This window comes from Leptonotus elevatus, chromosome 12 (genome assembly GCF_054856555.1).
Source record: "Leptonotus elevatus isolate MCC_2025b chromosome 12, RoL_Lele_1.0, whole genome shotgun sequence".
Taxonomy (NCBI): Eukaryota; Metazoa; Chordata; class Actinopteri; order Syngnathiformes; family Syngnathidae; genus Leptonotus; species Leptonotus elevatus.
This window is the reverse complement of record NC_141250.1, coordinates 13221409-13247997: the sequence shown is the minus strand read 5'-3', so window position 1 is coordinate 13247997 and position 26589 is coordinate 13221409. Positions and strand designations below refer to the sequence as shown.

The 26589-nt window shown below is 40.5% G+C and overlaps 4 protein-coding genes across 6 annotated transcripts; 2 read left to right on the top strand and 2 right to left on the bottom strand.

Moving 5' to 3' along the window:
* Positions 1-597: 597 nt before the first annotated feature.
* LOC147164641 (collagen alpha-2(VI) chain-like) lies at positions 598-9889 on the top strand. 2 transcript variants are annotated; one of them, XM_086091024.1, is made up of 28 exons: positions 598-1011; positions 2474-2673; positions 2775-3385; positions 3464-3484; positions 3572-3637; positions 4001-4054; positions 4143-4187; positions 4277-4303; positions 4387-4413; positions 4496-4540; positions 4627-4680; positions 4769-4831; positions 5365-5427; positions 5505-5558; positions 5632-5667; positions 5747-5809; positions 6053-6115; positions 6202-6264; positions 6362-6424; positions 6547-6597; positions 7062-7160; positions 7694-7756; positions 7831-7866; positions 7948-7993; positions 8063-8215; positions 8410-8865; positions 8939-8977; positions 9130-9889. In XM_086091024.1, the coding sequence occupies exons 2-28, from the start codon at positions 2532-2534 to the stop codon at positions 9726-9728; spliced, it is 3102 nt and encodes a 1033-aa protein (XP_085947150.1). In that variant the 5' UTR covers positions 598-1011; positions 2474-2531; the 3' UTR covers positions 9729-9889. The 2 variants fall into 2 exon arrangements, with proteins under 2 accessions (XP_085947150.1, XP_085947149.1); XM_086091023.1 differs by having other exon boundaries at positions 600-1011; positions 2474-2682.
* LOC147164640 (DNA repair protein Ku80-like) lies at positions 9027-17867 on the bottom strand. The gene is made up of 21 exons (XM_086091026.1): positions 17804-17867; positions 17435-17548; positions 16791-16974; positions 16661-16709; positions 16419-16541; positions 15443-15625; positions 15067-15181; positions 14631-14769; positions 14112-14224; positions 13963-14025; positions 13750-13887; positions 13173-13260; positions 12859-12989; positions 12214-12410; positions 11741-11846; positions 11571-11640; positions 10901-11010; positions 10663-10759; positions 10455-10522; positions 10305-10379; positions 9027-10109 (listed from the first exon to the last, which is right to left on the bottom strand). Exons 1-21 carry the CDS (start codon positions 17816-17818, stop codon positions 10095-10097), a joined length of 2193 nt encoding a protein of 730 aa, XP_085947152.1. The 5' UTR covers positions 17819-17867; the 3' UTR covers positions 9027-10094.
* A 1223-nt stretch (positions 17868-19090) lies between these two features.
* tmem169b (transmembrane protein 169b) lies at positions 19091-21298 on the bottom strand. Its single transcript, XM_086091996.1, has 3 exons — positions 21054-21298; positions 20188-20538; positions 19091-20020 (listed from the first exon to the last, which is right to left on the bottom strand). The coding sequence occupies exons 2-3, from the start codon at positions 20462-20464 to the stop codon at positions 19386-19388; spliced, it is 912 nt and encodes a 303-aa protein (XP_085948122.1). The 5' UTR covers positions 20465-20538; positions 21054-21298; the 3' UTR covers positions 19091-19385.
* Positions 21280-26522, top strand: LOC147164638 (uncharacterized). Of its 2 annotated transcripts, none has more exons than XM_086091994.1 (14): positions 21280-21775; positions 21892-21948; positions 22051-22177; positions 22628-22717; positions 22799-22968; positions 23327-23369; positions 23614-23704; positions 23791-23923; positions 24003-24070; positions 25071-25240; positions 25400-25532; positions 25605-25643; positions 25735-25759; positions 25833-26522. In XM_086091994.1, the coding sequence occupies exons 1-14, from the start codon at positions 21724-21726 to the stop codon at positions 26030-26032; spliced, it is 1398 nt and encodes a 465-aa protein (XP_085948120.1). In that variant the 5' UTR covers positions 21280-21723; the 3' UTR covers positions 26033-26522. The 2 variants fall into 2 exon arrangements, with proteins under 2 accessions (XP_085948120.1, XP_085948121.1); XM_086091995.1 differs by having other exon boundaries at positions 21282-21775; positions 25908-26522.
* Positions 26523-26589: the final 67 nt, after the last annotated feature.

The following is a 26589-nucleotide window of genomic DNA, read 5'->3' as shown; positions in this document are numbered from 1 at the left end:
ATTCAAAAGAGCGCCCATCAAAATTACAAATTTGATTAGCAAAATGCAATGCAGTCAAAGAAAAAAAGTGTTGAATATTCTGAGCCTTGCATTGCATAATGGAACTCCTACAATAATGACTTGAATTTGTCCTTAGGTGCGAGAGCGAACTATAGAAAATTTGATAAATGTGAAAACGTAAATAAAAAAAAAAACTGTTAATTTACTGAAAAGTACAACAGAACTTTAAATTAGAAAATTAGAAAATTTTCGGATGAAAAATATGCCACAGAATTGGCACCAAAACTTTACGCAGGATATATTAGCAAACGGCAAAACACTAGCACCTCAGTTTAGCATACATTTACAAGCTTTGCACTATTTTGCGTTACCAATTCTGATTAAAATATGCTTGGCCATTTTCATCCATCAATCCATATTAAGTGGTTGAACTTTCTTAAGCATTTGCACGACAGTTGTTCACGTCCAGTTAATCAAAATCCATTACACTATTGGAAAGACTTTCTTTCCTAAATTCAAATTGTATAATTCTATTAATACTTGGGTGATGTAATGCAGTACTTTGACGGCATTCATGTCCTCAGCCCTGACGAATGTTGCGTCCAGGCCTTGTGTCTGCGCCGTATAAACACACAGGGAGTGTCTCCATGTAAGGCGAAGGAAGACAGCAGCTGCTGTTTGTCTCTGAAACACTTCTGGTGTCCACACAGCAACATAAATACACAATTTCAGCCAGACTATTGACACTTCTCGCCTTCTCTTACACGATTACATTATTTTATTTTTTTTATGTTTGAGGCTGGGCCATCCAGCTCCGTCTCTATTGTCAGGCAAGCAGCATTAGTGGAGGCGCACTCTCCTATAGAATAAATTGGGCAGCTCCCCTTGACAGACAAGCATCCCCCAAACAGAGACTGCAGGATAAGATGCTCGTCTTTATACTTTGAGGAAAATCGTGAGATTTTCCCCCAGTTGAGTGGATTGAGTGGAGGAGCACTTTGAACTCTTTGGGTGAGTAACTACTTTCAATATTCCATTATCCATTTTGCTCTTTAATAGTTTGATGCTTTAAATTAATACTAAACTGGCTGTAACAAGTAAAATGCCTTGAAACAATGTGTTATCTAAAAAAAAAGAAAAGAAAATGTGATTATGTACACTTTCTGCCTGGACACCTTATTAAGTACATTTGCACGATTTAAAAATCGAATCCAACAGTACAAGTATTTTAGAACCAACTCATGCAGTGTACTGCTCCGATTAACCCACAACCACAAAAATAAACTTGCAGTCACTATAGTTTATAAATGCCCGAAGATTTCATACAGCTCTTGTATAGGATGGATTTGGTGTACCTAATAATGTGGTCAGTAAAAAAGCAAAGTGAAAGTAAAAGCAGTCAACAGTTAGAGTCATGCAATCGGAATAAATACAGTATTTGAATGTTGTAGTCGTTTGTAGTAAAGCGATTAATACTTTAGGAAGGTATAGTCTGGGGAAAGAAAACCCTCTTGCTGGTTGTATGATTAAAGAGATGTGTGAAATGAAGGATGTTTTCCTTTGAATTTATGACAAAGTGCTGAGATTACAGTGGAATTGGCTCTTAAGCGAAGTTTAAAAATTCCATCTTCCAGCATGACATCGCTCTTGTCACATTTTAAGCATTGCCAGTCACATATTCATCACTTATGTTTTCAGTAAGTTGTTTGTTTCTCTAAGCTGTATTACACAACCGGGAGTTGGAAGACGAGCTAAGGGCACAAATCCAGAACTTTTTTATTTATTTTTTTAACACCCCTCGCAATGTCTCCTTGAATGATACGAATGATAAAATCCACAAAGTCAAACTGAATATTGCGCAAGTTTGACTTCATTGTTTGTTTTTAAGCCTTCCCGCTTCGATGATTTAAAAGAGCAGTGATAAGCTCCACTTTGGCCATATTTTTTAAAATCTGCTTTTTCCACACAGCGAGGTCGTTCACACTGTTTAAAACAATGATAAACATTCTTGGTTTGCTATGGTGGTGTCTTTTGTGAAGCTGTACTTGTTTGACATTTTGTTCCTGTATTTAAAGGAGAAGTCAACTGTTAAACATTTCTTGACAATAATATGTTATATGTGACCTCCCTATAGTCTAAACATTTGTGGAATATGAGTTATGAAGCAAAAGCCAGACGTTTTTATCCATCTCAGGGGGCGGCCATTTTGCTATTTGCTGTCGACTGAAGATGACATCACAGTTGCTCAGGGAACGACCAATCATAGCTCAACAGTTGTTGTTTTTTGCAGCTGAGATGTGATTGGTTGTTACCTGAGACCTGAGCAACTGTGATGTCATCTTCAGTCGACAGTAAATTGCAAAATGGCTGCCTTCTGATGTTGGTAAAAACTGCAATATTAACCAGAATACAGTATTTAGACTAGTGGGGATGTATAGAACATATTATTGACAAGAAAACTTCCCCTTTAAAGTCAAGCCCTCCACAGCTTGGCCTCTTTCTTATCACAGGAGGCAAGGGGGACCAAGAAAATGGCAAAAATGCATCTTTCAGGGTTGATCTTCTGGTGTATGGTCCATACCGCCATCTCCCAATTGAACCCTCGTGGACCAAGGCCAGTACCTGTACCTGTCCCCAAAGACAGACCATATGAGAATCTGCCAAAACCAGAAGGTTGTGAGAGTGAGTTGGCGTAATTTTATAGATTAGAGGAGTGATTGTTTATTTTAATTCCTGTCAAGTGCTTTTTATATCCTCACGTTTGCTCCTTCCAGCTCGGACAGTCGACTGTCCAATCAAGTTGTTCTTCACCATCGACACCTCCGAGACCATTGCCCTGCAGGAGTCCCCGCCTGGAATACTGGTGGAAAACATCAAGGAGTTCACACGGATGTTTGCCCAGAAGCTGGTGGATGAGGAGTACCGAGGTCTGGCCCGCATCACCTGGTCCATCGGAGGCCTGCACTTCTCCCAGAGGCAGGTGGTCTTCAGCCGGTTTGCAAACAGGGAGAGCTTCATCAGGAGCCTCAGCGGAATTCGATACCTGGGCAAAGGCACCTACATCGACTGCGCCCTCAAAAATATGACGCACCAAATGACTCAACACTCCTCGGGAACGAAGGCGGCCCTCTTCTCCGTGGTTATTACCGACGGCCATGTGACGGGAAGTCCCTGCGGCGGGATAAAGGTGACAGCGGAGCGGGCCCGTGAGCAGGGGATTCGGATTTTCTCAGTGGCGGCGTCCAGATCCATCGACGAAACGGGAATGAGGGAGATGGCCAGCTCGCCTGCTGAAGTTTACCGCAACGACTATTTGGCGGTGGACGTCGTTGATGGCAGACCGAAAATAAAGAGAGAATCCATTGATCGTATCATAGAAGCCATGGTGATCTCCTAGCACAATTCTCAATACTACCAACACACTAGCAGGTTTGTTTCACTCACTTTAGTCTTTTGCTTGCAGAAATATCAAGCCTTTTTAGAGGTAAGCGCTAAGGCAATATGGCCTGTTCTCAAGTCTAATGTGTCCATGTGTGACTGATCTTTCGCTTATTATTTTTTGCTATTGCAGTGCTACCAACAGCCGTGCTTCGAGACCCCAGGAAGTCCCGGACCAAGAGGGCCTCGAGGGCCAAAAGTAAGTTTAGGATGAGGAATGGATGATGTCCATGAGCTTCAATGGAATGGCTGATTTTGGGATGGTGGAGTTGGCATGGGTCAACATCGATTTCAATGTTTGCGATGGGAATGGATGGGATTGCTAGAGTTTGCTTTGGATGGTTGAAATGTCTCGGGTTGTAGGACTTCAGTTGAGAGCGATGAGATTGTTGGGACGGCTTTGGTTGCAAGATTGGGACGGATGGTATAGTTTTAGTTTGAATGATTGGGATAGATAGTATGACTTCAGTTGTAAATAGTGAGATCATTTGGGTCGTTTGGACTTGGATGGATATTAGAGTAGAAGTACGCACCTCATGATTATAATTGTGAAATATTACAGGGTACAAAAGGAGACAGTGGTTATCGCGGACTGAAAGGTGAAAAAGGAACACAGGTAGGAAGATTACGCTGACATTTAATCCTCTCTTTTATATTACTTGACTAAAAAAGGTTTTGATTTTTTTTCTTTCTTCCTATGACAGGGTGATCCTGGCATTGAGGGTCCAATTGGACGTCCTGGACCAAAGGTTTTCTGAGGGTTACTGATTAACAAATCATGTATTCACATTCTTTTCATTTCAGTAATTCACAAGTCTTGCTTTGTGCTTTGACATAGGGAGAAGTCGGCTCGAAGGGCGAAAAGGTGAAACTGATTTGAATTAGCCGTCCTCTGATGATCTGTCTAAGGGAATTGTTAGGCTTGACAACTGTATTCATCTCCAATAGGGGGAAATAGGAGCAAGTGGAGCAAAGGTAGTTGTACATGTGTTGCTATAATAAGGTGGATTTAAACAAGCACATGATCTCATTTCTTTATTTATCTTCAAATGTTCAGGGTTTGATTGGGGTACCTGGCCTGAATGGAACCGATGGACAGAAGGTGATTTTTAGACCGATACAAACTGTGCAGGCGTTTGTAATCTTGAGACCAGTTAGTGACTGTTCCGATGTATGTTGCATCTTCAGGGTAAGATTGGCCATATTGGAGCAACTGGCTGCAAGGGCGAACCAGGCGACAAAGTGAGTCAATTACACATATTTTTCCTATAATTAATCGTGAACTTCACCTGAGCAATGCTACTTTTCTTTTCTTTTTTCTTTTTACAAGGGTCTTGATGGCTACCCCGGAGATGTTGGGGATGTCGGCCCACCGGGCAAAAAAGGAGAAAAGGTATTTTTAGTGTTATTATGAAGAATACTATAACGACAGACCAAAGTGAGACAGACACATTCAATTTGAGCTGTTAAACATTTCACAAGCCGAGTGTGGTGCTCCTAAAAAAGGGTGACCATATTTCCATTTGATAAAAAAGAGAACAATTCCCCCCGGCCTTGAAATTGAGGTACCAGTCGCAGTTACACAGTGTACTTCACCTCCTATTAGTGACACAATGCCAACCGAACATTTTCATGAATTTATAAACGGACGTCCAAACAGGATGTAAGAAAATAGCCTGTCCTCCCAAAAGAGGACACATTTTGTCAACCTACCTAAAGCGGAACAATTCTGTGATAAAAAAAAAAAAAAACTGTTAACATTTTATTTCCTAAGCATGATGCCAGGTTCATAAAATAAGTTTACGGGAATAACAAATAGCATTCTTCCATCCTCTCAGCTGCTTGTTTAAACGGGTCCATTATCAATCGAGATTTTTATTTTGTTTCAAGGGGAAGTCATGTCCTCACAGCTTGTTTTTCGTTCAGGGAGACCTTGGCCTTCCCGGCAAGTCAGGTGCTCTTGGCCCTGAGGGTGAACGAGGACCGGAGGTGCAAATCTAGTTAAAACACTCCCTGAATAATCACATTTACACCACAGTCATAACACCTGAACTGAACATCTGCAGGGTGAAAAAGGAAATCCAGGAAATCCAGGACCCCCAGGAGACAAGAGACCAGCGGTACATCAAATTGATTTTCATTTGCTAACCCAGACAGTTAACAAGAGTCAAATAACACAATGAACCCTTTCAGGGACTGCGTGGCTTACCTGGACCAAGAGGAGAATTGGTATATTTATTTTCTATTTCATTCAATGATTTTCTTCTGGTGACTTTTCTGCAGTTTGTTCAGAAATGAATGTCCACAGGGAAGGAGAGGACACGGAGGACAAAAGGGAGCGCAGGGATCTGTTGGGAAAAAGGGAGAAAAGGTAAACAACATTTAAAACATGCTCATATACTGTCTTAGTCAATGTCCACACAGTGGGTCTAAACAGTGTCGCTATGCATACCAAGTTTGGTCTTAAACGGTCTAAAGAGTGCAGAAGATATAAGAGGATGCAAAGCCGGCAAGTAGAAAATTGCAACAGTTAACAATTCTAGTTCAAGTCACACAATTTAGCCATGAGGCCTAATTTAACACAATCTGATTGAGGGACCTCTCTCATTCCAAGGGAGAACGAGGACCACAAGGAAGCAGGGGGCGACCAGGTGAAGACGGACATAAGGGTGCAAAGGTGAGACTGTTTTTTTTTTTGCAAATTAATTAGGATGTCTTTGAAAAGGAAATTCAGGAAAGATGACAATATTCTTTCTGTTCTAGGGTGATCCTGGACTCCCAGGCCCGAGGGGCCAGGCAGGAGAACCAGGAGGTCCTGGAGCGAATGTGGGTTGTTGAAAAGATCAAACTATACTATTAGAGTGTTCCTATTGAAAAATAACTGATAACAGTGGATGTATAAACACATCTGGATGTTTTGCAGGGCACCTTGGGAAATCTAGGAGACCCTGGACCAAGAGGAGACCTGGGCTCCCAAGGACCGAAGGTGGAAGAAGCAAACATTTTATGGAACCAAATGCATTGATTTAATGGGTTATCCTCCCAAAGGTGTTTATCATCAAACTATTTAGTGCTCCACTGCTGTTACAGATTTATTTTTCCTCTTAGGGTGACAAAGGAAGACAAGGATTCAGCTACCCGGGACCAAGAGGATCTACTGTAATATTTTATTTCTTACGTTTAATTTTGTCACTGTGTAATGAAAAGCTGTTATCTCGAAAAATCCCTTAATGGAGGAAGAAGGGTAAAAATGTAGGATGCCTGCTTTTTTTGTTGTTGTAAAGTCACCAACAGTGGCCTTTGTTTTCTCCAGTTACTCCAACTTCTTCCCACATAATCCAAAATCATGCATGTTAGGTTCATTGAAGACTTAATGTGCTCTGTGATTGGCTGGCAACCATTCCAGAATGTACCTTATCTCTCGCACGCCATTTTTATAAATATCTTGTATGCACAGGAACCAGAGTAGTTATCAGATAAGAAAAGAAACAAAAGTAAGGCAGGAGAGGACAGAAGGTTGTTTGCTTTTGAATGTACACACTAGCCACTAGGTCCTGGAGAAGCTTTTGTTGAAAAACGTTTTTGTGATATTTGTAAATTGTACATGTAACTATATTTTTCAGGGCGACCGAGGTGATCCAGGGAGAAAAGGACCAAGGTGTGGTCGAGGCGAATGCGGAGCAAAGGGAGAGCCGGGAGACAAAGGTCCACGTGGGGAGTCTGTAAGATTCATCAATTTGTGCTTTGATTTCACGTTGGATTCTGCATTCTAAATAGCATTTTTAACATCAAACAAAAGGTTGCCCAGTCAAAATGTGTGAATTTGTAGAGGGCGCTTTTGAGGCATTATGTGACAAAAACTGTTCTTTCCAAACAATCTCTGCTAGATTATAATTAAGGAGGACACGGGACAGACACCGCTTATTTTATTGCCCACCAGACGGATTATTTTCACACATGACCAACTAAATCAGCGACCATTTAAGTTTGTTTTAAGCAGATTTCCCCCCACGGTTTGGTTCTTTTTCACACTAAGTGATCCAAACTACTTCTTTATGATCTCAGAATCTTCTGTACAAGTTTGCTTTCACACCTGACGTTTGATTAAAACAGATTAAAGGCTGTGCGTGTGAAAGCACTCACCAAATTAGTGAAGTACAATATTAGTTGCCACTTTGTTCTGAGTGGTACTTTTCAAATTGAAGCAGAATATTAGCATTTTTAGATGATTACTTGGGCTTGTTTATCTGTTCAGGGGGAGCCAGGTCATGCAGGAGAGCCTGGAGCCAGGGGACTAAGAGGGGACCCTGGACCTGATGTGAGCAACAGCACACATTTGAATAAGTGGAATTCTCAAGTACATTGCTAAGTGCTTGTACTGCTTGTGTGCAGGGTTACCCTGGACCAATGGGCGATCCTGCACTTACCGTGAGTACATCCCAAGAAAAAAAACAACAACAAAACATTTTGTCAACACTATGACTTTATATTGCCCCATTGTCATTGCAGGATTGTGACATCATGACTTACATCAGGGAGACTTGTGGTTGTTGCGGTGAGCAAACCATAAATGTATACTGTGGTATAAACGTGCTTTACTAGAGCAGTTCTTACCTTTCGTCAGACTGCGAGAAGCGATGCGGCGCTCTGGACATCGTATTTGTTATAGACAGCTCCGAGAGTGTCGGTCTGACTAACTTCACCTTGGAAAAGAACTTTGTAATCAACACCATTAATCGTCTGGGATCTATGGCCAACGACCCTGCATCCCTGACCGGTAAAGTCTGGCACCATCACCTTGTAAATGATATAGTAAAACGCTTCAAGACACAAGAGTTAGCCGTAAAAAAAAAAAGAAAAAAAGAGTGAATCAGTTTACGTTGTAATAAATATCCTGCAGCTCGTTCAAATGAGATGAAATCTTACTCTTGGATTACTTTGTTGAATAATTCTTACAACCTCCTATTTCAGGAACAAGAGTTGGAGTTGTTCAGTACAGCCACAACGGGACCTTTGAAGCCATCCGTCTCGACGACCCAGACATTAACTCCATGTCTGCTTTTAAAACGGCAGTGAAGAACCTTCAGTGGATCGCCGGGGGCACCTTCACCCCCTCAGCTCTCAAGTTTGCCTACGACCAACTCATTAGGGACAGCAAGAGAGCCCTCGCCAAAGTGTCCGTGGTGGTGATCACTGACGGACGCTTCGACCCACGTGATGACGAGGATCTTCTCAAGTACCTCTGCCATGACAGCAACGTAGTAGTGAACGCCATCGGGGTCGGAGACATGTTTCGAAAAGTGCAGGACGATGAGATCCTGGGATCCATAGCGTGCGACAAAAAGGATCGGGTCATCGGAATGAAGAATTTTGTTGACTTGGTCACAGAGGACTTCATAGACAAAATGGAGACTGTGCTGTGTCCTGGTAAGTTCAGTGGGACGTTCTTAAATGTTCTCAATTTAGTGTTTTAACCGCATCCATTTGATTTCCCTTCAAGATCCGGTTGTTGTGTGTCCTGATATCCCCTGCAAGAGTGGTAGGTCCTCTTGAATTATTAGGATTTTGTAACCAGTTGTGAGTTAGGGTGGATTATACAACATCTTACCCTTTATTTTGATTTTGATAGCTGTACAGTACTTTAAGTCAAGTAAAATAAAGCGATTTCCGCAATTTGTTGGCTCTCCATAGAGCCTGATGTGGCCCCGTGTGCCCAGCGACCAGTGGACGTGGTATTCCTGCTCGACGGTTCAGAGCGCCTTGGGGTGGACAACTTCCGTTACATCCGTGAATTCTTACAAACGGTAATAGAGAGGCTGGTACTGGCCCGGAGTAGGACGGACCGCCTGCGAGCTCGCTTGGCTCTTTTGCAGTACGGCAAGGACGGGGAGAACGACGTAGCTTTCCCTCTCACGCACGATCGCGTCCTGGCCTCTGACGGCGTGGCTCGTCTACGCTATCTGGACTCTGCGTCGAGCGTGGGGCCGGCCATCACCCACGCTATTGACAGAGTGCTTGGCAAGGGAACGACTCGCCAGACGAGACGCCTTGCCGAGATCGCATTCGTTTTCATCACAGACGGCGCCACAGACAGGAAAAACCTGGACGAGGCGGTGCACGCCATGCGTAGGGAACAAGTCGTCCCCACGGTGATCGGCGTGGGATGCTGCGTGGATCAAGAAGTCTTGACGAAGCTGGCCATGGGAGACGAGAATGCCATATTCAAGGCGAAACACTGGTCTCAGTGGCAGTCAGGCTTGCTTGACCGTTTCATCCGGTGGATATGTTAAAGAGAAACCACACTGTAGACATGAACCTAGTTTTGGTGCTACTGCTGTTAATTAATCTGGCATTCAAACATACCACATCTCCTGATGTACTGTACAGTCCGTATCCGTAGCAACCCTAAGTGCTACGTATATACAAACACAATAAATCACATTTAAGATAATAAACATACAGTGTCCTGTCTTTTGTCAAGTCCCAGCTGCGGTTTTCAAGACGCACGCAAAAGATTAGTCAGATTAAGGTCATGTTCTGTGCAGTATTCCTCCCAAGTACCCATCGGTCTTCATGTGGGAGGCGGAACAATGGACAGATGGACCCAAGGATGAATACTTTGCATTTTTCCTCAGTCGCTCCCATTGCCTTCTTCCTTACATGTTGTCCAGCTGCACAGGAAGAGGGAGGGTGAAAAAAAAGAAAAGAAAAGATGAGTGATTGGAGAGTTTATATTGGAGATTGCAAGAGGCCTGGGCCATCAGGGACACTTGATGCAAAATATGCAGGAAATTGTTTTTAAATGAGTTTGACTCACAGCAGTGACCTAATGTTTCTTCACAATAAGTGGGGAAAAAAATCATTACCAAGTCATCAACATCGCCAGTGTCATCTGCCGTTGTCGCGACTGGCTCTTCCTTTTTCTCGTCAGGCAGCAGAAACTGATGATAAGAGTAGAGCTTTGTCAGAAATGAGGGCTTTGTCAGGGTCACTGTGAAATTGTTAGCCTGAGTCACCTGAGCGGCTTCATTTTTAGACACAGAGCTTCCTTCCACCTCATCCTGGCCAATAAGAGATATGGAGCCTGTAATAGCAACAAAAATAACACAAAAATTATTAAGCAGGGACTGTGCCTTTGCTACAGATTTATATCTCACTTCTGAAAACACAGTGTGCAAATTTTGTGACATCGCCGGAGTGAATGAATGGGTAGGCTTTGCGTACCTTGGACAAGCAGGTCCCAAAAGACTTCCAGCCCCCTGTTTGTGATGCATCCTTTCAGTGACTGGAGGTAGCTATTGTACAGATCGGCCCGCCCCAGCTGCACATCCAAAGATAGGAAACATTCTAAAATCCTTCAGACACTTGCCAAGAGCGCACATTGACTCGCGATCGCATATTTGCGCAAGAACTGGCATTGGTTCAAGTTGCAAGGAATGGGAAATAGTCAATGTTTATTTACCTTTACAGACTGTTCTCTGAAGGCCTGGATACAGGTGATGCTTTTCATGTAGTACTGCGTGTTCTTGTTGCCTAGCAACTGCTCTATCCTGTGAGTCAGTTGCTCGCAGGCTGGGTGGTGAGTAGTAGTGGGAAGGTTTGGTCATCACACCCAAACAACGAAACAGAATTTACAATAAATGCCCATGAGTGATGATCATGGCCACTGTTGTACCTTAACGAACTAAAGTTCATTAACTCATTCATATTTTGGGTGAATGTAGAGTATTTCTGTCTGAAGATCGTTTTTGTGAACACACTCATTCTGGCGTCTGAACGGTTATAGAACGAAAGTTCATTTTTGTTTAAAAGCGCAAGGTTTCGTTAGACTTCCCGGAGACAGCTCGACTAAAAACACGATATATAAGTCTTCATTTGTAGGGGGATAAATACCTTATTTTGTCAACCTAAACCACGGTGCCTTGCGCGGCCCCATTAGAGACCCATGGTTGTTACCTCGCTCTTGAAATTTGCATCGGTTGACGACATGCTGATCTTCGTTAAAAATGTTGAATTATGAACTCTGAACTGAACTAGTTCATGTTAAAATTTGTGAACTGATCTTTGAACTAGTTTACGTAGCAAATGAACTTGATCATGATTTACTGTAACGTAATAAACATGGACCTTACCCGCTTGGAATGGAAGCGTTTTTTGCTTGATCAAGATGCGGAAGTCTCGGCCGGGATTAACGCTTCCGACCTGGATGAAAGGAGGAATGGAGGTTGAAAATGGTGAGTCAAACAAACACCTGACCCAAAAAATCCCGACCCCCCCTTGTCTCTCCCACCCAGCTTCTTACCGAAGTAACAGAGCCTTCAGAAATGTCAGCCAGATTATACTCCTCCTCCCCTTCCTCCTCCTCCGCGGCATCTCCCTTTGCCTTCTTGGCATCCAACTGCTCAGAGCTGACAGTGGAAGGGGTCAAATTGAAGTAGGAATTATATTGAAGAATGTTGGCCACACAGTACTACAGTGGAAGCACTAAACTATATATTTTTTTTCATACCCAAAATTAAACACTTCCATATAAAATGATTAATGGAAATGAGAAGTAAGCAGTTGCAGAGTTTAGTCACCATTAACCCATTGAATAAGGCAACGTTTTATGGACCATTTTAACAAACATAACAGTGACACAAGTGGAAAAATAAGGACACCACTAGAATCAGAATAAAACTGCTAATCTTATAATGACTGCAGACAAATGCTTTCTCGAGAGGAAGGCCACCAGATTGCAAGTCTATTTGACATATCTAAAAACACCAGACTTACTCTTTTCCAAAGATTTGAGCACTAGTCTTTAGTTGCTTCTTCTTCTCCACCACTTTGAGAGGAAACATTTTCTTCACCTCCTCTAGTGGCGCTCCACAACGCTCCTTGATGAGATCCGGGCGGTCCAATACAGCCGCCAGCCATGGCTCCAAAGGGGGGAGGGCTGTGCCGGGGTTGACGGCCCGATGATGCAGGCACTGAGAGAGATTGGATTAGACGACACATTCTAATCGGATTACAGGAAATAATTATGTTGGTCTTAATGTAAAACACCTTAGTATGACTACCGTAATACAAATGTTTTGCCATTAACTAGCTGGCAGCTACCACACCTTAATAAACAATCTTCCACTGGTATTATTCTCAGTAACAAATACTTTGTTACTGTGCTTTTTTTAAATACTGCACAGTATAAAAGAAAAGAAACACACAATATGTAAAAAAAATAAAAAATAAAAATAAAAAAATCTAAACTGTAATAAAGTGGATGGCAAGGTTGGCATCTGACCAACATTTTGTATTTGTACTAGAACAGGTCATAAAAAGGGCCCAGATTTCCTTAAGCAAGGGCACTGAACAGAACCTTCACAAACTGCATGTAAAGTCAAAAAAATTGATACCTTCTACTCTGAACGAAGCCATTACCTGGAAAAGCCTCTGGAATTGTGGGTTGGGAATGTGGTGGACTTTGAGCAAGTCCTTTAGGTTTCCATCTTCATCTTTCTCCACCAACATCATGGAGTCGATGAGAGAGTCGACAGCATGCAGCTGTGTGTCTGTAGTGTGTATACACAGTAATATCACATTTGATTGGCAAGGCAAGTGAGGTTTTCATTGAAGACTTTTTACTAGCACAGATAGTGTCATATCAAGTCGAACTAAATATTTTCATCTTTGTAAAAATAATCCAATACTGTATGCTCTATGATTAAATAATATTAAAAAAACAAGAAAAATACCTGAGGGGCTGAATTTCTTGCTGTTTAGAGAAGCAAAAGTGAAGTGTCGGAGGTCTTCCATGAAGGGCAGCTGGACGTATATGAGACACTATGGAGAGCAACATGTGCGTATTAGCTTACTAGCTTAGCTGTATGGAAATAAATGGCAACATAGCATTAAGGTCATGCGAAATTGCCACTTTCTCTATTTTAATATTTTTCTCTTACCCCATAGTAAGATAATGCAGCATTATTTATTAATAAAGATGCAAAACAAGGCCGTTTAGTAATTCACAATACTATATTCAAATGGTTTTATACTGGATAAAAAAAAAAAGAAGAATATTTAAAAGTATAAATAATGTAGTCATCAATAGTCATCCTGTATAACTGCTTTTACTGAATAACCTAAATGCATTTATACATGTTAACATAATTTTTTTCTGTTTTTTTTATCTTCTTATACTTAGAGCAGTCTACAATTTTTTTAATTAAATTAAAAGTAACATTTTTATATTTTGACATTCAGCCAATTAAACAAAAGTTAGGACTGTAACTACGGTTTCTAATAGTTCTGGACTAAATGTTGTGGCATCACCTCGTAGTTCAGCTTGATGCAAGGGAAAGCTGCTCCTATTTGAGGGTTGCACCGCCTGTCGTAGGCGTACCGAACAATGGCCACCATTTTGAGCTCGTCCAGCGCCCGGACGAGAGCAGACAGCGCTACCCCTGCGTGCTGAGCCCAGGAAAAAGTCATCGGTATTGACACAGAGCCAGGGTTCATTTTACAAAATCTGCTCCTGGATCTAACCTCATCATTGACTGCAGAAAAGATCTTGATGGCCTGAATTCCCATGAAGGAGTGGCGAGGAACCTGCAGGCAGGCCGGAAACAAAATGAATGCTGGTCGTGTAGGGAAATCACAGCCAATAAAAAAAATCCAATCAATTGGCAAAGTACCAGGTTTTGGTTGGTAAAACCTAAAACAGCAAAGCACTTCCCATCGTGTTTGTATTTCATCTGCTCTTGATCCACTTTGGAGAAGGGAACAATATCACTCCCATAGCAAAAACCTGGTAACACAAAACAAGTGCACCATCTATTTAGAGATGGTTGATGAGAAAGATACAATATAAGAACACCAAAGTTTGATTAGGTGAAACCTCACATTAACTATAGCAGTGGATCCCAAAGTAGAATGCAAGAAAACTGATTGTCATTTTAATGTGTAATAACATGCCTCTGTTATTTACAACTCTTTTAATATTTACCACAAAATTTACCACCTGCAATGCAACCCTGCTTGGTAAACACTGAGCTATAGACTATCAATTTCAAGATCAACTGGCTGAAATTGAACTTTAAACATATGTTGAGTATTATAGGATAAATTATATTATATATATTATTATAGTGGATAAATTGACAGCATTACATTCTCTGAAAAGAACTAGGGCTGCCAAGACAGAAAATAGTTACCGTGAACGATGTCATCCTTCTGCACCTCCGTCTCGTTGTCGTCATCCAGACAGTAGACTGTCTCTCTCCTTACGTGGTCTCTCTCGTTGCTCTGTGCGTCCACCGTGATCCACGTTTTCTTCAGCTTTTCCTCGGTCACCTGGTGGATACAAGGGGGACTCATAAAGGCGGGTCGATTTCCTTTTTAAGGTCACGATACAGAAAGAGCACAGTTGTAAAGCACCTACAGCAGGGGTCACCAACATGGTGGCCACAGGCAATAGGAAGTTCTAAAATTAGCTCACTCATAGAAGCGCTCGATTGAACCTCAACACACCGAGCGCCATTCTGTTGTCCTTACACAGACACACTTTTTGATCATGCGCAGCGCATCCGATTATGCAGCTATACCGAATGTGTTGGTTAGTGAGTGTGTAGTGTTTGCTAAATCCCGTACAGCTTTGTAGCCAACGATGCGAATGGAAAGAGCGCTGCCGATGGTCAGCTGACAGGGCCACGCCATGGGTCTTCTCTCGATGTGCTTGAACATACACAGCCCCTCAATAGCATTCCTGCGAGTTGTGAGCAAGGGAAGGAAACATTTAAGACATACCAAACAAATCAGATCCTTTGCCTGTTAAGATAACATTTGAAAAGTTTGATTTATTTGTTTTAATTGCTTGGAAACAATTATTGGGGTCTCTGAAGTCTCATCAAGAGTAAAATTAAACAACCAGAAATATTTTCCATAGCCAAAGGGTAAGCAAAACTGCAATTAGTTTTAGAGGTATAGCCACTACATCTTATTTAGAGAATTCACAAGACCCTTTCACCTGAGTGTGTAAATCTGATCAAGACCGTCTTGCTCATCCAGGCTGAGCATGATGTGCTTAACCATCTCCAATCCATTCTTCTGTTCCCCGGACAAGCCTTTGCCCGAGCCTCTTGAACCGGGTCCTCCTCTTCCTGCATCACCTGCTTCATCCATTGATTCATCTTCAGCAGAGAAGGGTAAACTACAAAATGCAAAGAATTGAATAATTTCTTTAAAATTTAAGTTGAAAGATAGATTCAAGCAAATTAAGTGACACATAAATGATTCACCCTTAAAATAATCTATATTTACAATCTGCTACTTTCTTTTTTGCAGCGCATCTCTGGATGCTGTTTTTTGGTCACAATGGTCCATTTCAGCTGTATTCGACCGCCTGACTTGGGATGCAGCTGGTCTTAAAATCAGCTATCAGGCATCAATTTACTATGGTACCAAGTAGGCATTTATCAAGAGGAGGAATGTGAAGTCATACACATTTGTATATGTAAAAAATAAATAAAAAAAGTACTATGTTTTCATTTTCAAGATTAAAAAGTCATAATATTAGGAGAATAAAGTCTTTGCAATGTCAAGCGAAGGGCAGGATAGAGATATTTTCAAACATTTGATTACTCCTCCATGAATCATCACCCTATCGTGGTGGAGCATAGAATTCTCAAATCAGATCATCGTTTGTCATTTCAAGTTTTGCTCTGCAACTTTAGATTTAAACTCCGACAACTTTACACATGCCGTGTCTCCTCTATGGGTGATATGTGTTGTAGTAATGGCGTCTCCTGCAACACACATGGCACTCCCAGCCCTAGTAAAGGTTACAACAGCTCCAGCAGTATATTGGCACCAGCTGTTGTTGTTTTTTTTTTTCCTGAGGAGAAAACGGGGGGGCGCCTATTTGAAGCGCACTGTTTAATTATTCAAGTGGCATCTGTTGGAGCTGCCGCCCCAATCTAAGGAAACATGATGTTGGAACTTACAAGAACTGCAGCGTAATGTCAGCTTTTTTCAGGTTTTCAACAATGACGTCCAGCTGTTCTGAGTCTGCTTCAACACTGAGGTCACTCAGGAAGTAAATGTTGAGTCGATCATAACGTTTTCCTCTGAATAAAAAAAGAGAGAGCATAATATTGATGTGGTATAGGGAGATGAAAATTGCATTTCATACACCTTTGTAGCAAAAGAGTGACCATATTTAAAAATATATATATATATATCTTACTTTATCCCTGTTTGAAGAAGATCCATGCAGACCACAAGAGCATCTAACCCTATTTACAACAGTTAAAGGAGACATGTCTCTTTTAATGTCATTACATTCTTTTTTTATGAGTGTAAAGTGCAAAAGATACAGTCTGCCTGTTGATTCTCCGGGTGGACCTGATTTTCAATCTCTTCCAAAAGCTCAAAGTCAGGTACCATCAGATCGCGGTGAACAGTGATGTTCTGGTACTGGCCATCTTGAGCCAGCGAGTTCTTGGTCGAGTCTGTGCCGAATAGAACCAAAGCCAATTCATCCTTGACCTCAGCAAACACCTGTAAAAACAAATTACAATGACGTCCCCTGTAGGCTGCATTACCAACTAATGATTAATTGCTGTGGCCACTCTGATAAGAAAACAAAACACATAATGAGATTCAAGCCTCAATCTTATGAGAATCATTAAGTGTTTATTTTCAACAAAAAAGTTACATCATTTCTGGATTAAAGACATGATTTTACCAAAATGAATAGGCTATTTGAAATAAAGAGTTATGTTTTGGAGATTATTGTAATAATTTTACATAAATAAAGTTGTAATTTTTGGAGATGTTTTTCTCTATTCATCAGATGTGAGTCATATCTTTTCGAGATGCTATTTACAATATTATGAGATCAAAGTTGTATACTTTCAAGAGGTGTATATTTTAAAAGGTATAATATGACAAGAAAAGTTCAATTTTTTTTAGAAAATGAGCTGGCCCCATTATGCAGTTTAAATTTATCCTAACTTACCTGACGTTGGACAAACTTCTGAATGACTTGTTTGGCTAGTTCAAATGGAGAATCTTCACCAGGTGCCGAGTTGGACATGGAAAACCCAACATCCATGCACAGCACATGAAACGACTGCAGTACAAAGACAAAAAAGAAGAAGATATCATGTTGATCATTTTATTACAGTTCATTGAATTATTACGAAGACTTTCTGTCAGCTTGCCCCTTCAGACACGTCCCAACATGCCCTTTTCAATTCTAGAACGGCACGGTATGTTTACATGTACATACCAAAATTAAATACAGTACAGTAAAAACAAAACAAAAAAACGGTTAGAAGACACATGTTTGAAAAATAAGTAGGAGTCATTCATATAGAATACTTACTTTCGACTTGGACATTTTATTTCCCTCCTTCAGAACCTGTGTGTCACTTGATAAAAGGTCCGGGTGAAAATGGCGCTCACTTCCTGATTAACGAGACTAAAGTACCACGTTACCACGATTTTCAGTAATAGGCAGTTTGTTTTATTATTTACCTAAATTGAATACAATATTTACTGTATTTGTTTGTATTCGTATAGTGTTTTAAAAATACATTTTATGTATTTTGCGTAATTAGGACGATTAATGACTGGAAGTATTACTGTTGCTTATAATGGCAAAACAGGCCAAGTTAGTATTACAGTGCTTATCTTAGTGTGTTTTGATATTTAATATTTTATATTGTAATGCTTTGTGTTTCACTTTAGCATGAGTGATGGATTTTTATTTGATACACAATGTGCTATGCTGGGACCTAGTGGTTATCACGTGTGCCTCACAGTTCTGATTCCCTTCCACATTCCAAAGACACACGTTAGGTTCATATAAGACTGGATTTAAAGAAATAAAACAACAGTATCATTTCAAGTGCTGTCATGCAACAAGTTCATCTTTTTATTTGTGTAACTGTGTAACATCCTTAAGGTTGACCTTGTGTAATTGTTTACATCCTTAAGGTTTACCATGTGTAACTATTTTCCTCATACAACATGGAATGTGAAGTTACAACCTGACCATCTGAAAAAAACAATACGTAAACACTCATATTTATCATACACATGTGAAATGTTACAACATTAAAAAAAAAAAAATCTCAGTATAAAACAAATATCTTTGACATTTTCATATCAACAGTTAAATATGTATATTACAATAAATAAAACAAACAGTCAATAAAAGAAAATATTGAAAAATGTAACAAGGATTTTCACTGGGTGAATTTCACTCACAATGAACATGAAACAATTCCAGCCTGCATAATGGTTGATTAGAGTAAACACTGAGATAAGACATGTCACATGGACTTTGAAAATGCAAAAAGAAAATAGCTGACAGTGATGTGAATTAAATCGATTCTAAATACAAAACACTTGCACGTGGTTGAGTGTGAAAACACAACTGTAAAGGTGCTGGAGCACATTTTAGGTGAGCACAAAGAGCAAATCATGTAATGATATTCTTGAGAAAGTGACCAATGATACATTTTAAGTAAATGTGCAGTTTTTCACACAAAAGAAAATGAATCGGAGACCAATGTGTGTATTAGTAGAAATATACAATACGTGCAAACACCTTGGGCCACCACTAGCTTAGTTGGTTTGATCCCCCCCTGCCCCCACCCCCCAACAGCAGTCATTGACATAATACATAATTCAAATATATCTGAATAATAGCTACACATGTATTTATGTATAAAATGATATATATTATCATAAATATAATTTTAATAGTGAAAAGGTGAGGTCAGTATAAACTCCAGCTCACTTTTGCAACAAATCTAATGGTAGCCTGAGATGTTTGCACAGCAGTGCATGTGGTGTAGTTTTTGCTGTTCATTAAGTTATCAAAGGTAGCACATTGTCTTCTTCATTGCACTTGTTTACGTCTATCAGTAAACTTGCACGCAAACTGGTTCCATCCGTTTTCACACTGACGACGTCTGGGCAAGTTCCCTGGGGGCTTTGCTCTGCAGCGTGCATGAGACGGTGTCGGAGTCGAGGAGCTCTATGATGCTGTAAGGTGAGCAGTCCTCCAGGCCCATTTTGCCGCAGGCCCAGCCGCAGAATCCCTTCTCCAGGTCCCTCACGGCATGCCACCACCTGCTGAAGGCCCAGGACACCTGCACCACGGCGGAGTACAGCGCCAGGGACAGCGCCACGGGCATGATGAGCATGGGGTAGAAGATGATGAGGAAGGGGCAGATGGTGATCTTGTGCCAGAACGTCCGCTCCTCATTGTACACCAGGAAGACGTTGTACCAGGTCAGCGTGCCGTAGTAGAAGGACGTGATGAAGGAGAGCAGGAAGACCACGGGGGCGCAGGAGATGCTCCACAGGACAACGTGAGGCCCCCGGCACACGCCCAGGCTGCAGGCCCGCTTAGAGTCCTCCCCGGCCTCGCACTCGGCGTTGAGCCGTTCCCTAGACTTGGCCAGCTCGCGGAGTTCTTTCTCCGTCATGGTCACGTGGATGTCTACTACCTGGCCTTTCTTTTTGCCCCGCGTGATGGTGCCTGTTAAGGTCACGTAGCGGCTGTCTGGGGGAAGGCTCCAGTCTGCGTCTGGTGAGTAGACAGGAAGAAATCGATTAGATCACGGTTCTCAAACTTTTTAAAACAAATCCCACCATAATGCCCAACATTAAAATACAAACTGGAATTGTTCTTTTCTTTTTAAAATGCCCTTTTATTGCATACGTAGTTTTGTTGCTGATGCATTGAAAAAATACCTTCATCTGTGGGTGCACAGAGGAACTTGGCTCCCTCTTCGGCGTTCCTCTCCGCTCCTTCTTCTTCGCCGCCTTGGTACCCGCCGGGCCCTTGTTCTACGTCAGAGCGATAGACGATGATGGACTCGGGACGCTGGTCTCGCTTTCGCCTCCTCTTTCTCCTCACGGACGGTCCCACATCGCCGTCGTCTACATGGTTCGCCGATGATTCGGACCTGAGGGAGAGGATCTGGGGGCTGCCTTCTCCTTCGGTCTGAGACTCCTCCACATGGGTCATCCTAACAGCTGGCCAATGAAGACTAGTCTGAATGAGGACTATTGTCCACTCATTGCGTTAAGGGCAGGAAGCGACTGGATGGATGACATGAATAGGCACATACAGGGCGAGGCATTTAAAAACAACATCAACAAAATACCCTTTTTCTATTTCAAGTCACAAAATGAATCACAAATGATGCTGACCTACATTTTGTGTGCGTTCATGCGTGTTGCTGTTAACTTGTAAAATACACCAAATCTATATACAGTACTGTATGTACATTCAATATTAGTTAAATATATAGATTTACTGTAAACTGTGTATCATATCAAACAATGTCTGATCGATTTGATGTAAATAGCTGTGCTTCAGTAAGTTTATGTATCACAAAATATATGTTTATTCGTGTATGTGTTCCGTTAGAGACACGTTTTCGTTGAGTTACGCGGTCTCTGGGAATATTTTAACCAGAATTTAAGGAATTAAACAGACAATGTAAATCATTCTCCTCCCATTTAAATCCCACCCATGTCCGCTCTTTTGTCTTCCGGCAGCCGGCAAACGACGCATCCCTCTCAAACGAAGTACAACTGATAGTAACTCTTACCTTAACTGAGCTGCACCAGCACTGGGTAGAATTTCAATATTTTGAAAGCTAAAACCTGATATATTTTTTTTGCTGCACTTGACGGCACCGACATACCACAGCCGTACAGATGGTTTACGCAAAAATGACTCCCACTGACGCTTTACGTAAAGTTATTTCCGGAATTGGCCTAACGGCTGGGTTTACAGATGCGTTACGTAAAATGGTTTCCAGAATACAGTAGCGCCATAATCTCGCCTTCACTTCCGTTAAACGCTACAAAAATGTGTCAATTCTTTCCATATGAAAACGGCAAACTAGATTTAAACTAGAAGAGCGGTTGAATTACAACAATAAAAAATAAAATGTTTTAAGGCATAAAAATGCTAAATTAAATTCGGGTATTTTTTTTTTTTTTATAAACGTAAACTCTACGTAAATTAACCTCGCTGCTACAACAAACGTTTTGATAAATTAAAAACGTATCATTGATTCTTTAATACTATATTTAGTGTGTAAAAAGCAGCCTTAATTAAATAAACACTAAACCCAGTTAGTTTGTTTCGTAGTTAATGTTTTTTAAATCAATCTTAGCCTTAGCCTTAGTACAACAAAAGACATTGTTAAACCGAAACTATGCTATGCTAATTACTTAATAGCTAATGCGAAAGCTAAAGTGAATGTAACTAAAATGGCGCATCAAATAATGCCCAGTACCATTGATAGCCTCCTCTGTCGGTTAGGTAAGTTATTTGGAAAAAATACATTTAATACAAGGTTTTGTATGCGTTTAACCAAATGTTAGCAGCAATTTAGGCTAACGTGGCCTAAATTTCACATGATATTTCTTTTTGTACAGTAATTGAAGTTCGTGAGCTTTCTCAGAAGAAGAATGACCTTGACCGAGAGGTTGAAGGTAATGACTTTGTCATTATTTTAAAAATGTAATTTAGCCATCAATGAAACTAAAAACCGTCATGTGTCATCATAAAATGTGGCTTGTTGCATCTGCCCATAGTTCATAAAGGTAACATTGCAGAAAAGAGGAGGACTATTGAAACAATTCGTACACATATCAAGACGCTGGAAGAGGATGCTGATGTGAAACACAACACTTTGAAACACAACAAGGCAGTTGCAAAAAGGTATTGACATATACGTGCCGGTGGGCCAGTTTCTTTTGGGGCAGATGCAGTGCTATTTAATTATTTTCCTCAATTTTACCCCAAGAGACCATTAGATAGAAGTATACTGTAAGCAAAGTAATGGCAAATAAAATGGCATTAAATTTTTTTTTTTTTTACTATTGTTTCCTGATCTAGTTTGCTACAAAAATACGATCTGGATTGACAAAATTTAGACAGCACTCCTAACTATCTCAGGTTTCATGTTTTCCATTGAGAAAAAAAAAACATTTACAGCGTCAGTGGTTCGTGCAGCCTGCATGTGCCTACAAAAGTGGTCTATGAAGCTCTCCATCCGAAAACTGTGATCGGTCCTCACCAAAATTGATGTACACATCTCTACTCATGCCCAAATTATACTCTGATATAGTGTGATATATTTAATATGCAACTGCTTTCTCTCCTCCCTAGCCTGAAGGTGACTCAGAGCTTGCTCCTTCATTATGAGCAAACTTTGAGAGCAGAACTGGAGAGCGTAAAAGCCAGTTGCAACAATAACAAGTGGGTCCGTCTATTGTTGGTTTAGTGCATTTTATTTGCTGTTTAATTGATATATTCCCCCTTGATCACTGACCTATTTAGGGAAGTCTTTGAAGAGAAAATTGCAAGCTACAGGAAGGTATTTGAGGCTCATCAGAAGCCATTTGCACAAAAGCTGCAGGAGCAAGATGATGACATGGAGAGTCCAATGATGCTTTCTCATGATGATGTGCCAGTCAAAACCAAGGAAGGGGGTGGAGCCTATGTCACTGGTAATTACCATGAGCAGCCAAGGTGTAGTATAGGACAAATTTGCAGTATGACAAGCATATGACTTTATTTTTTTCAATATGGCAACTTTTCTCTCATAAAAGTCAGATGCTCATCTGTAATCTAATATTAGTTTTTTTATATTTCCCCTAATACTGTAAGAGTAGTGTGTGTATGTATATATATATATATAGAGTCTTGGTAAATTACAAATTTTGTAGTTCTTTATTCTTGGAATATTATGTTGTTATTCTCAAAAACGATGTCCTTGTGATGGTAAAACTTATTTCAGTGTGTCGTACTCCATTGCTAGTTTGAAGCTCTGCAGTTGCATTGCAGTAAATTGTTTTGACTTCGCAGATTCTGCCGCTGCCCGTGCCTCCTCAGAGAAAAGAGCAGACAGGTAATTTCACCGTGCACTTACGCAGAAAGTAGAATAATGACAGTTACAGTGGATATAAAAAGTCTACACGCCACTTTTTCAAATGCCAGGTTTTTGTGATACAATAAAATGAGACCAAGACCACCATGAATATGGCATCTAACTAGAGGGGGGATAAAAATAAATAACTGTGACGTGTAAACAAGGGTGTGTACTATCCACTATATATAATATAAACTATTTTGTGTATTTCAACCCCCTCTAGTGATGTTCATTTCCAGCCCACCACAGAGGCAAACATGCAAATGGCGAGTTTACCTGTGAAGGATTCCATGGCCGTCGTCAGTGAGACGAAGGTGAGAGTGCGATGCATTGGCTATAAAGTCATCATAGATCACAACTCTATCGTGATGGCTCGGTTTGCGCTCACGGTGACAAACAGAGATGCCTCAGCGGTCCAGAAACCTCCGCGGACGGGAACGCTGAGGAAATGGACGCGCAAAGCGAGGCCCGTCAATCGCCTTCCCGCAGCGCTGATGAAACGAGAAGCAATGAGCAACACGTGAGGGCACAAGGTAACCGCATGGCTTTACAATGATCCATTTTGCCCCGTTTGCCTGCAAAGTCCAACCCGTGCGCTGAATATTTCTTTAGATTATCGCGGAACGGTTGAGATGCCCAGTGAGGAAGAGGACGACCAGGAGGTTGAACCATTAAGCCAAGTAATGACCATGCGACACACCCAGCCATTGTGAATAGTGATGATCAGTTTGGAGAGAGGAAATAACAAGTGACCTCATGTTTGGCCTGTCTACAGTACTGGGTGCAGTATTTGGGCCACCACTGCATAAGTCTTTTTTGTTACGCTTTTCAGTAGAAGAAGTTGTTTTATTTTCATCAATCATGTTAAATATTGTTCTCAATTTAATTTTAAAATGCTGTATGCTCATTTTCAAATGAGTAACATTTTATTACTTGTCTAAAACAGCTTTAAAAAAAAAAGAGAGATATTAAATATTTATAAAATATTTAGATATTTCAAAAATAATCATCAATAATTAACTAATTATTTGAAATGATAATACTAATAAATGAATTACATACTGAAACTTTTATTTATTTGAAAAATGAACTGTTAACAGTTTGTTTCCCCTCTATCCATTTAGCATCCATAAATAAAATATTAAATAAATAAATAAATAAAATACATTTTTAATTAAATATTTATTTCTAAATATTAAATATTTTTTGATGAGACATTCTAATTTATTTAAATTAAATCTAATCAAATTAAAATATAAATACAAGTACAATTTCCATATTTAATAATTTTTGTTGTTTTTTACATATCTAAATCTTATTTTAATAATATGCATAATCGAATAAATAATATAAACTTTTTTTTAAACTACAAAAAAAACACAATTTGATTATACAAAGGAAATAAATGCATAAATATTTATTAATGTCCTTTTTCTGTCTTAAATTTGCCTGCTTAATGAAAAATAATTGTCCATTTGACATAATTCAATGCAATAATCACCATTACACCATTTGGATAAATACATAAACAGTAGTAATTTTTAAATGTAATAAAAATACGTATTACCAATTGTTGTTTTTGAGGTTTACTGTAGTTCTTTTTGAAGCTTGTGGTAACGGCGGAAGAGTTTTTGCACGGCAGCGCCCATTTGACTTTCTCTTCTGTGTTTTCGTTGACAGGCAAAGCAATCAGCTGTGTCGGAGGAAGAAGAGGCGGCACAGGTGCAAATGGAGGAAGGAGGCGCAGCAGTCGACGAGGAAGATGAGCCGGCACCAAAAGAACATGGCGCTCGTTCACTACAACAACCTCAGTCATCCACTGCGCCTGGAACACCAACATTCCACTTTAAGTCCGTTTTGTGTGGAAAATTCGTGAAAAAACCTGAAGCTAAAATGACGCATATGTGTGTGTGTGTGTGTGTGTGTGTGTGTGTGTGTGTGTGTGTGTGTGTGTGTGTGTGTGTGTGTGTGTGTGTGTGTGTGTGTGTGTGTGTGTGTGTTCACTCCAGTTTTAGCCCAACGAGCTCCCCAGTTGCGGGCCCATCTGATAGCAAATCTCCAGCCTTCATGTTCTCGCTCAACTCTAATCCCAGCACCCCGGGCTACTCCGGTTTCGGCTTCGATGGCGTCTCCCAGGATGAGGTAACCATGGAGAAAGTACCACGGCATGCCAAACGGCCAACTAGTTACTGTAATACCTCATTTTGTTTGCAGGATTTGTCATTCCCCTTCACCAGCTCCTTTTTCAACAAGGTATGAGAAGCGGGAGTCTTCTCGCGTTTACTTTTCCATCCTGCAATTCAAATAACGAAAAACCTACCAAAAGTCTGCACTCTGCTTTCAGAAAAAACAAGAGACTAAATCAGGCGGTAAATATATCACGTGGTCTGCTTTTTTGATTTGCCGTCCTGCTGAATTTGAGTTCATTTCTTTGTACTTAAGAAAGCCCACAGATTCAGCCGGCGATCAAAACATTCTTTCTCCCCACTGTACATGTTCACGCACGCGATTCTGCAGACCTGGACTTCCTGTTCAACCGGCCGGAGCAAAGCGAGGACTTCCAGTTCCCCTTCTCCTCCGAGAGCCCCGCGGAGAGCAAGGAAAACACCTCGACCGACTTTGCTTTTTCATTTAACTTTTGACAGACACTCGCCTTTTGCTGTTGCTTCTTGGTACCAAGTTGACAGAAGTGTTCAGAGAAGGTTTGTTGTAAATGCCCAATTGTGTGTTCTATGTTGGCATCTGGTTGCATGTTTCAAAGCCTTCAAAACATTTCTCTGATCATTTAGAACGCAAGTCTCATAATATTACAATTTCAGAATTTTCCGTTTAAACTATTTCACATTATTTCTTGAAAGATTTGACCATAATCTCATAACATGATTTAATATTTATTTAGAAAAATGTACCTTAGCCTCACAATGTGTTTTTCAGAGGGGCACGCAAACACTTTGTTGCATGACAAATGTTTCTTTTAAATGATTTTTCTTTCAACTAATAGAAATTTGCTTATTCACATGAATGCTTTATAATAATTTTACAACTACCTATTAATAATTATAACTTTTTCCATATAATGCATTTATTTTGTAATTTTACAGTCACTCTCATAAATTGTTCTTGTCAAAGTGATTTTGTTGTTGTTGAAATTATTTTCTTATGTGACTCAGCAATTTCTATATCGCAATGTTTCCGAAAT

What these genes read in the sequence shown, in the direction of transcription:
- tmem169b (XM_086091996.1), bottom strand. Translation starts at nt 20,464, where the DNA reads ATGACCCATGTGGAGGAGTCTCAGACCGAAGGAGAAGGCAGCCCCCAG. An exon ending in CTGTGCACCCACAGATGAAG is followed by an intron (nt 20,021 to 20,187) that starts GTATTTTTTCAA and finishes TCTACTCACCAG; the next exon opens with ACGCAGACTGGAGCCTTCCC.
- LOC147164638 (XM_086091994.1), top strand. Translation starts at nt 21,724, where the DNA reads ATGGCGCATCAAATAATGCCCAGTACCATTGATAGCCTCCTCTGTCGG. An exon ending in GCAACACGTGAGGGCACAAG is followed by an intron (nt 23,924 to 24,002) that starts GTAACCGCATGG and finishes ATATTTCTTTAG; the next exon opens with ATTATCGCGGAACGGTTGAG. An exon ending in ACACCAACATTCCACTTTAA is followed by an intron (nt 25,241 to 25,399) that starts GTCCGTTTTGTG and finishes TGTTCACTCCAG; the next exon opens with TTTTAGCCCAACGAGCTCCC.
- LOC147164640 (XM_086091026.1), bottom strand. An exon ending in GTTTTACCAACCAAAACCTG is followed by an intron (nt 14,026 to 14,111) that starts GTACTTTGCCAA and finishes GCCTGCCTGCAG; the next exon opens with GTTCCTCGCCACTCCTTCAT. An exon ending in GCATCAAGCTGAACTACGAG is followed by an intron (nt 13,261 to 13,749) that starts GTGATGCCACAA and finishes TGCTCTCCATAG; the next exon opens with TGTCTCATATACGTCCAGCT.
- LOC147164641 (XM_086091023.1), top strand. Translation starts at nt 2,532, where the DNA reads ATGGCAAAAATGCATCTTTCAGGGTTGATCTTCTGGTGTATGGTCCAT. An exon ending in TCGGCTCGAAGGGCGAAAAG is followed by an intron (nt 4,304 to 4,386) that starts GTGAAACTGATT and finishes CATCTCCAATAG; the next exon opens with GGGGAAATAGGAGCAAGTGG. An exon ending in AGGGTGAACGAGGACCGGAG is followed by an intron (nt 5,428 to 5,504) that starts GTGCAAATCTAG and finishes GAACATCTGCAG; the next exon opens with GGTGAAAAAGGAAATCCAGG.